Below are 10628 nucleotides of genomic sequence, written 5' to 3' on the forward strand. Positions count from 1 at the left end.
TCAGATTCAATCGCGCATTTAGATACGGTTAATGCAGAAACTATGCCATGTGTAGTTAGCAGTATAAAAAAAAATATATTATATACAGAAAGCGAGCAAAGATCTCTGCCGTTATAATCTCTGAAGTTATCGATTAACTTGCACAATGAATCTCTTTTTGACATTTAATCTTTGTTGGTTATAATGAAAGGATTCGCGAGTGTGCAGAACGGTGTCGTGCGGATTCTGACTAACTTCAACCCTATTCGGGCAGGACTAGATTTCCTAAACTAGTTTGGCTTCATCGCTGTCTCCTCTCCACCAGTAAGCTGGTGTGTGGTGAGCGTTCTGGCGCAATATGGATACCGTCGCATTATCATAGGTGGATGCTGCACATTAGTGGTGGTTGAGGAGGTTCCCCCTTCTATGTAAAGTGCTTTGAGTACCCAGAAAAGCACTATAAATGTAGCAAATTATTATAATTATTATTAAATGACGTTTTAGTAAAAAAAAAAAAATATATATATATATATATATATATATATATATCACTTGGCGTCTGATTTTATGTACTGATTTGGATGGGAATAACATCTGTTTTTATTAAAGAGATGGGAGTGTGTTTTCTAGGCGTGGCCGTTACTGAAGGTCATGTGCAGTGCTTACCTGCATTACGTATGACGCATCTTTTCATTTATTATTATTAAAAAAAAAAGTATTATATAAACCTTATTTGAGTAAATTTCATGAGTTTATAGAAGTGGCGGTTTACAATAAACCCACATAAGTGAGCTCCGAAATCTAGACAAGCATCTTTTTCTTACCTGACACTGTTATTAAAATGAAAGTATTTGCAGTTTTTTTATTTTTTATTTTATTTTGTGATTTGGCTCTTTTTTTTATGCATTTTATTTATTTATTTTTATTTTTAAATTAAATGAAAGCATGCACACACGAGAGGAAGTGTTAGGATAATACAACATTAGCATTCGTATGGGATAAATAGAATTTTACCTGAAAAATTACCTCAGGTAATGTTATTATGATAAAGTGCGTCAAGTGTATTTTTATAGTAGGCTAAGGTAAATGTTTAGCACATTTCATACACGCTTTCTCTGACAGCAAAAAATCAAACAGCCTAAATGTCTTGGCACTGCGCAAGATAAAATTAGCTCTTCAGACCTTTTACAACAAGTGTCAGTTGCTTGGAACATCAGGAGAAAATATGAAAATATTAGAAAAGAGAATGACTGTCTCTTTCCGGCTCGTGTCCCACATCCCTCTCAAAGCACAGAGCGGTAGGCTGTATGACGCATCTTTGACGAGAAATACTTTTATAAAAATATTTCATTCTACAACTTTCTTTAGTTTTACAGGCTGTAGTGTGGTGTGTCACTGGCAGAAGTCTGTTACACACTGGGTTGGTTTAAACAACCCCCCTCCCCAATTGAAATCACTATTTCTCTAAGCTAATACATTATCTACGCTAATCCATACTTTGCTAACACTAAAGGTTTATAAAAAGAACCACAACCAATTTGAGTTATAACTTTTAATTAAAAAAATAATTAACATTAACACTTTTACACTCAAAGCTCTACGGCGATCAGCCGTACTATTCAGCGATCTCACCAGAAGAAAATGGCTTTGCTGAGATTTGTGACAGCAATAGGCCTCTATATCTGTTTCCATAGGTGCACAGCGAAAGCACTCACACTGCCAGTCCGCCCCAGCTTGAAGTCTGGCTGGGCTCAGGTCTCGCTCCGGCCGCCTCTTGTTCCTCTATATCCCGCATCTGTTTATCGCTGTATTGCAAATCGTACAGGTAGCCGCCCGTGAGCATCAGATTCTCGCCCGTCCCAGCTCGAGTCTGTTTTGCTCCGGCCGCCTCTTGTTCCTCCATCTCCTGCAACTGTTTATCGCTGTATTGCGACTCGTACAGGTAGCCGCGAGCATCAGATTCTCGCAACATATCTTCGAAATACCCTTCTGCCATTTCAACTTCAAAACTACCTTCCACCATCGTGATATGCCTACTATTGAAACTTTCTACACAGACCAAGAGGCAAGAGCCCGTTAGCTTAGCTTCTACAGTAAGATGGCCGACACGATGTTTACATTCTGTGAGTGAGATGCCGCCCCATATGGGCGTGGTGAAAACATGCTGAACACTGGCTGTAGTCTTTAGCCTCCGGCCCAAAAATCCTCTGATGACGCAAAATGACGATTTTGTCCAGAATAGTGTTGTCAAAAAACTCGGTACCTCCTTACCAAGTCGGTACTAAAAAAAAAAAATGTTACGGTACCAGCTTTTCTAGGTACCGAGTACCAGGTTAATCCAGTTCTAGACGCGCTGTCTGAAAGGTGCACAGTTGCGTCCTCTTCATAACGCTGATATGGCTCTCTCTCTCTCTGAATCCACTTGTTGACTCGAAAGGAGGAAAGAGCCACATGGAAATATTTTGGATTAGGCTAATGTCACGTCGCCATAAGAGGCCGATTACATGCAAATTCGCAACTTCAAATATAGGCGCGAGGCAAGCGCGCTCATAATAAAAACTCGTTGCATAGCAACGACAGACGCCGCGTGAGAGCAAGCGCTTTGGAAAGAATAAGCGCGCGCAAAAATATAATAAAAAACACGCGCGATATGTGAACGGCCTCTAAAGTGCTTTCGGGGGAGTTTTACGAGTACACGAGCACAGTAGTATCCACCCGACACCAGAGTACTGGTGTTAGTATCGACGCATCCCTATGTCATTTAATGTCAGTGCTAGTTCTAGGCGTATTCTTCCCTTTATAACTCAGAGTCAGCAGGTTTAAAAAGCCTTTTTAAAATTAAATATGAATGCAGTTTTAGATTAAATAAAAGTACAGTCAAGTCAAATAAAACATGTTTTATCTCCTCTATAGTTTGGCAATGCTACAATAAGATACCATTCATCAACATTACTTAGTTCACATCAACACATTGAGTGAACAATGTATTTTTACAACATTAATTAATGTTTGTAAATGTTATTTAATACAAACACTTGGTTGTTCATGTTTGTTCACTTCATTCATTGTGCATAAATAAATGTTAACGGATTAAAACTTTACAAACAACTTTAAAAATGTGTTAGTGTATACTATTGTTTATTTTAGGTCATTTTATCTAATCTTTTTCTAAAGTGTTTATAATGCAAATGTAGGCTACAGTTTCCATACTTGTAACCGTGATAAACACTTAAATATATGTAAATTTAAACTAAGCTTTGGTACCGAAATTGGTACCGAGAACCGTGAATTTTTACTGGTATTGGTACCGAATACTGAAATTTTGGTACCGTGACAACACTAGTCCAGAATAAAAATTCATTTTTCTCTCATATCAGGGGGATATGAGGGGAGGAAGCACAGTAATTGGAAAAAACTATTAGTTTTCTACTGATACAAAGCTTAATGCAAAATCCTGAAGTATCCCTTTAAAATGAAAGTAGTAAAATGATTGGTTAACGAGCACAACAAGCTGTTGGTTATCGATGTTAAAGATGCAATCGTCACTAAAATGTGTCTTTGTTCTGTCTCCTCAGGGACACACCTATGTGAACACCACTGGTCTTTTGGAGCAGCACAGCCCAAGTGTGTCCGACGTTCCTGCGGTGCTGAATGTTCCGTTCCCTGACGGAGAGGAGCCCTTCGCTCAAGAGGCTCCTGATCCTGGCCCTCGAGTGCAACTGGAGCCTGAAGGCGCTCGCTTCGTGCTGGGCCCGACTCCTGTGCAGAGACAGAGGCAGAAAGAGGCACATTTGTCAGGACATGAGTGTGCTGGGGCAGAGGCAGTGGCGAGGAACTCAAGCCAGAACTCAAATGGGAATGTTATTTCACACCCTAAAAACACAAGCAGCACAGATGTGATCGACAACGGTAGATCCGCCGAGGAAATCTCTCCTGAAGTCTCGATCATTCCTGAGAACTTTAACGGATCTGCCATCGCTCTCTCTCGCCGCCGGACTCGGCCGCCCCCTCCTCTCACTCCTGAGGCCAACGTCAACAACTCAGCCCAGCGGAGAACCGCTTTACTGGACTACGAGAACCTCCCAGCCTTGCCACCTTTACGAGAACACCCGAAGGGCGGCTCGGAAGATGAGGACGGGGAAGAGGTGTGCTCATCAACCGTCAACGGTTTCCACACCCACCGGCAGTACAGCCCTGACCCCACCCACTACTACATTAACACGGAGAACGTGACCGCCCCCCTCAGCGCTCACAAGCTGGAGTCGGCCCGCTGGCGGGACCGCTCTACCCCGACCTTCTTTAGCTTCGACTTCCGCCGCCCCTGTTCAGAGTCCCACAGACTGAACTACATCGAGGTGGAGACCGAGACGGAGAACTCGAGCAACCCTCAGACCCCGAAAACGCCCACGTCCCCCCTGCCCCAGACGCCCACCCGCAGGACAGAGCTGTACGCGGTCATCGACGTGGAGCGCACGGCGGCCATGTCGAGCCTGCAGAAAGCACTGCCCCGTTACGACGGGACCTCCAGGAAAACGCGCCACAACAGTGTTGATCTGCCCATGTGACCTGTCCCTGCGACCGCTGGAAGACACTCCTGTTTGTTTCTAAAACTTTCCCGATTTATTCCAAAGGCAGGTGGACTTAATATCACAAATGTTGTATTGTTTGTAACACTTGTAGGGATTTCATGTAGTTGAGAGAGTGTCCCTCTGTCTCATGTTGGCTTGAGAAAAGTAACAGAGGAGCTCCCCATATACCTTCATTTTATTCCTATGGTAATATACTACTACTTTTCTTACACTCGTTTTTCAGTGCCTGTTTATTTTGTTTTATTATGTTAATAACAAGGTTGGACAACATTCCACAGGTCCATTCCATGCGGTACAAATCAGTATTACTGATCATGTTTGAGTTTGTTTTTTCCTTTATTTACCCTTTATAAAGTGACTAAGTTGTTTTAAAATCTGTATCTAAAGATATCTTCACACACTACATTTTGAATTTTTGGCTTCATATAGTAGGTTTCAATACTTGGCACAATAAAAGTCTATTTTGTTTGATTGAGGTTTTTAGTTTTGAAGCTGTACACTAATATAATACATGCACTGTGGTCCCGTACACCTGCCATAAACATGCCTTTCATATCCAGATATCATCTGCTTACTGTTTTGCTGAATTGCATTTCTGTGTCTTTAGTGTGATCAGATGGAGATTCTATCACAGTTATCCATGAAAAATAGAAAGCATCACTTGCATACTATATCGCAGATTCTGTTCATCAGAAGAAGTGTAATATCATCCAGTTTCATATTGACAAACCTTTAAATGGTTTTTATCATTTTGAAAAAGAAACTGATTCTGCTAGAGGAGTTCATACTCAATTCAATTTCCATCGACAGAATGGAGAAACAACCTTGTCACTCAACGAACCAACAGTGTATGATTAGGATTCAGGCAGCATTACAGGTCAGACGTATATTGGATATCAGTAATCTAGTCTTGAAGCCATGAGTGTATGAACTTTTCTGTTTCAGTAACAGACAGCATGTTTCATAACTTGGCAGTATTGTTTTCCAGTAAAGAAACATTGCCATAGTAAGGAAACAAAAGTTTAAATCTCCACCAAAAATAGAGCGTTATAAAAAAACATTTCAGGGTCAATCCATGTTTTTTAATAATGCTCTGCCGTTTAGTGGCAAGTCAGTGCCGTTTATCTGTCAGAATCGTCAGTGCTTTTTGAAAATGATGCCTAATTTTTTACTTATGTGGTCTGAGTGAAAGTTGTTTTGGCTGAGGCCAATGTTGAGTTTTGAATACCTTAACCCTAAACCCGTATTCTGGATAAATGTGGGCAAAATAGTTTTGATTTATTTATTTTTTTTAAAATACTTCCCTTGATCTGAGCGGTACAAGACTTTGCTATTTTTCCTAAGTTTGCCTCCTGAACACACACATTTTTTTTTTACTCAATTCTACAATGTTAAGTGGGTGAAAAAACCCCTCCTTAAACCCCTCCTTAATCTTGTATTTGGGTCAAAAATGGGCACCCATAGAAATGAATGGGAAAAACTGTAATTTAGACCATTCTAAAATAAGCCAAAATAAGACACCGGGTGACCGCAAAGTCACTTCATCTTTAGGTTTTAGCTCTAAGAACTTATTGGAATGATATTTTAATGCAGTTAAAAAAATAAAACATAAAAATAAGCATAATTTACATAGAAAATATGGTACTTTTTGAAGTAAATAAATTCAAAATACCCACTAAATAAAAAAAACACCATAAATGGATAGACAAAACTTTATCAAAGACAGTGATATAACATTTATAATAAATAAAAATCCGCTGTGCCCACATTTGTCCACAATTACAGGATTAAGGGCTATAAAGTGAATACGGTTTGAGGGCAGTAGTAGTTCAACACAAAAAAGAAAATGTCATCATTTACTCCACATACCCTGTATTGACTATATACGTGGAACACAAAAGTAGACCTTTTGACTGATGTTCTGGAGTTTCTGATATGTTTATATAAAAGTATTTCAATCTCTAGTCCAGCTCCACCTAGATCTGATGGGTGGAGGCAGGGCCGTCATCAGGGCGGTGTAACCAGTGCAGCACAACATAGAGACTGCTAAAAGACTACAAACATGGCGGATGTGTATAAACAAATACATCATATGATTTCAATTAACACATAAAGTACAGTACTATACATATGCTATTTAACAAACTTAAAACAAAATAGAAAACTGTTTTAAATAGAAAATACACAGTGCTTTTCCTAGGGCTAAACTTACAAACTAATTCCTCTGTCCTTCTTTCTCACATACTTACATTTGTATTAAGAAAAAACTTGAAATAGGGTTGTTTTGCATATTTTATTCTTAATATTTGTCTTAATGACTTAGTTTATTTAAATTATGTTTTCATTATATTATGTGCATATAAAAATATTTCTGAAATTGTATATTTTATAAACAGCTGTACTCTCTAATACCCTTGAAACAGTACTATTTTGCACATCTTATTCCATGTATTTACTGGTAAACATATAATCTACAATTTAAGGTACCTCATTGCCAGAAGCTGGTGACAGGAAGAGAAAGCAAAGGGTGATGATGGTTGTCAATTCCAGGTGAAGTGTCAGTTATGTGGGTCCCAAAAGAGAAGACATCCTCAGAGTCAATCTCAGACCATATTCAATCTGGTTGATGCTAAGACTGCATTTCTGAAACACATGTGAAATGCTTCTGGTTGGCTGAAGCCAGCGTTCCGCTATGATGACGCACTACGATGACACACTTCACACTAAAGTTTTGGAGAAGCACTCCTCATGACAAATTCATGGCTAGAAGCTTGCGGTTGTAAAATTATAATAGGTACTAGTATATAAAAAATAAGTACCTATGGATAACTACTAGTATCTATTATAGTGCTTGCTAATTGGAATATACATTAACCAGAACTGAATAGTTACCAGAATGACAGATCCCCATAGAAGTCAATTGCAAAAAATGTAATTTGCTATTAGTAACAAAATAATAGTTATAGTCACTATCGAAAAAAGTACTAGTTTCTAATGAATAAGTACTAGTGTCTTTTTAATAAGTATCTAATGAATAAGAAGTCATATCTAATAAATAAGTACTAGAATCTTCAAAAAGGTACTAGTACCTAAAGAATAAGCACAAGCACTAATAAGTACTATGCCAGCGGCCATATCACCCTGTTGCCCAAGACTGGTTGCCCACTGAAACTAAGCAGGGCTGATCCTGGTAGTGCCTGGATGGGAGACCTTCTGGGAAAACCAGGTTCCTGCTGGAAGAGTTAGTGAGGCCAGTAGGGGGTGCTCACCCTGTGGGCTGTATGGGTCATAATGGCCACTGATGTAATGAATCAGACCCTCCAGGATTTCACGATTTTTTTTTTGTGATTTTTGCGATCAAATTGACTGATTTTGTGGTGGTAATTTCCAAAAATTTGTGAAAAAATTTGCGATTTATATTTAACATTTACCATACTAGTATTCAGTCCTTCCAGAAAAACGTGGAGTTTTTTTTGTGATTGTTAATTGATTGATTATGCGGCCCGTTTTCTTTAAAAATGCGCTGGAATATGCAGGATATTTATGCAATTTTATGCGATGAAATTGCAGGAATTTGCAAAAATTGAGGGAACTTGCAAAAATTGCGGTTTGATGAAAAAGAGAAAAAAAGTGATTCCCTCAACATCCTGTTAATGTAAGAGTCATTTCTTATTACTTCCTTTGATAAGCAAGCATAGAAAGCGCTGGGAATATTTAATTTCTCATCTTGTTTTATTTCAGACTGTAAGAGTGTAAATAAGGTGTGGCCCCTTTAAGGGCCGGTTCATATATCGCGTCTTTTGCGCCCTCAAGTTCGTTATTTCAAATGTAGGCGCGCGGTATGCGCGCTCATAATGGAAGCGGTTCGGTCACGGTGCGACGCGCTCGTTTTTTCCATGCGCGTCCGCGCCGCGTCGAGATAAAAACATCTCAACTTTTCAGAATACCGCTAGCGCACCATACGCACACAATAGGTCATGTGACAAGAACCAACTGAAGCGCAACCGCTCTGGCGCTTTGCAAAATAGAGAATGCGGCGCGCCCAGCGTTTTCTACGCGTTTTTAGGCGCTATATGTGAATTAGGCCTAAGAGCTGCGTGCTCCCTGTTGAACTCTCTGCAGTGTTATATGTGTGCCTCGAACACCCCATGTGTGCGGGTTATTTCTGTTTGAAGCTACTTCTTTTATCTTATGTTGTTTATTAAGTAACGATGTGACAGTAGAACGTGCGACAGACAGAATACGAGTTCGATTTGTGAGATGTCAATCGCCTCCGTGAGTCTGTCTGGCGTCGCGTAATTGCGTCACTTCATAACGTTCCCATGGAAACAAGGGGAAATGGCTGCTCTTGTGTAAAGCAAACGCAACATTTTTCAACTTTCTGCTAAGATACATGTGACGTTTTTGCAACGAAAATGCGAGGATTATGAAATTATGCAAACCCCGCATATTTTGCATGGAAATCGGCAATTTATGTGGCGAAACTGCGGCGTATTTGAAAAAATGCGGCCCCCGCATAAATATGCGGACTTTGGCTGATTTTGCATTGAATTCAGCGATCGCATAATCGCGTTTTTCTGGAGGGACTGAATGAATTATTATTATTATTAGTCATTAATGGAATAGATACAAGTATCTAAAAAATAAGTACTATAGTAGCATGAAAATAGATACTAGTCAGTTTAAATGATTAAATGTTAACATGGCTTGCCATTGTCACAACTGCTATTTTACTCGTCTTATGTTAGGAGGACTAGATCGGCCAAGGTAGAGTTTCATTAAAAATCTTACTAGTAAAATAAGAATTCTTACTAGCAATATTTGGAAAAAATACTTGTATCGATTGAATAAGTACTACTAGTTCTTATTAATTAGCTACTTATTCAATCGATACTAGTATTTTTTCACTAGTATCTACAGGCGAGAGTACACTGAATAAGTATAATATTTAATAAATAAGAACTGAACTAGTATCCAATGAATAAATACTAGTATCTTATGAATAAAAACTAGTATGTAATAAATAAATATATTTTAAATAGGTACAAGTAGGCCTATCTAATAAAAAGTAGTATCTAATGTAGGCTATAAAGTACTTTATCTAATAATACACATGCAGTCTCTAAAAAAATAAGTAGGCCTAATGAACAACTATGTATAACATGTACAAGTCACAATTGGAATACATACTAGTCAAAGCTGATTCTGAATAGTTTGAAATATGAATTATCAAAATAATATCTGATGAATAGATAGCCTATCTAATAGGTAGGCCATATAAGACAAGTCAAGTCACATATATAGCACTTTTTACAACACAGGCTACAACACAGATCAATAATATTGTTAAATATTAAATGTCCCCAACTAAGCAAGCCAAAAGCAAGGCAACAGTGGCAAGGAACCAAAACTCCATGATTGAATGGAGAAAAAAAGCTTGGAAGAACCCAGGCTCAGTCGGGGGCCAGTTCTCCTCTGGCCAACGAAGGAACAGTGACAAAACAAATTGGATCGAAACAATTTGTCCATTTGAGAATTTGTCCATTTTCATCTGTTTGTAAGTCGAAGTAATCACGCCGATATAATGAATGAATATTATTCCATATAAGAAATAAGTACTTAAGTACTAGTATCTAATGAATAAGTAGTCTCTAATAAATAAGTACAAGTAATATAATTAGTATCTAATGAATAAATATACGTGTGTATGTAATGAATGAGTACCCATATATGAACTAGTATAATGAATAAGTACCAATATCTTTTAAAGAATAACTAAAGAATAAGCAGAGTAGATAATGAATAATAGGAATAGATAATAGTTGGCCTATTTAAAAAAGAAGCATAACAAAGATATGGTAAAGATACAGTACGTACATTAAGGATTAAATGTTATAATGGCTTGCCATATTCATAGCTGTAGAAAAAAGATTTAATTTAATAATTTAGGTGGAAATACGGCTGTAGATTGTTTATATCAGTGTTTATTTTCGTATAACGTTTATTGAAGAAACTGTAGTTTACTGGCCCTTTAAGGTTTTGAAAGGCGGAAGCGCGGAG

The 10628-nt window shown here is 38.3% G+C and overlaps 1 protein-coding gene across 2 annotated transcripts in view; it reads left to right on the plus strand.

Moving 5' to 3' along the window:
* The window catches only part of frs2b (fibroblast growth factor receptor substrate 2b), a 41142-nt gene extending 36103 nt beyond the window's left edge, over positions 1–5039 (plus strand). For both annotated transcript variants that reach the window (XM_039656717.2, XM_039656716.2), the window contains exon 7: positions 3555–5039. In XM_039656717.2, coding sequence (XP_039512651.2) covers positions 3555–4544 — 990 coding nt within the window. In that variant the 3' untranslated portion in view covers positions 4545–5039. The remainder of the gene's footprint in view (positions 1–3554) is intronic.
* The last annotated feature ends 5589 nt before the right edge of the window (positions 5040–10628 follow it).

The sequence above is a fragment of the Pimephales promelas genome, chromosome 25, assembly GCF_988280905.1.
Source record: "Pimephales promelas chromosome 25, fPimPro1.hap1.1, whole genome shotgun sequence".
Lineage (NCBI taxonomy): Eukaryota > Metazoa > Chordata > Actinopteri > Cypriniformes > Leuciscidae > Pimephales > Pimephales promelas.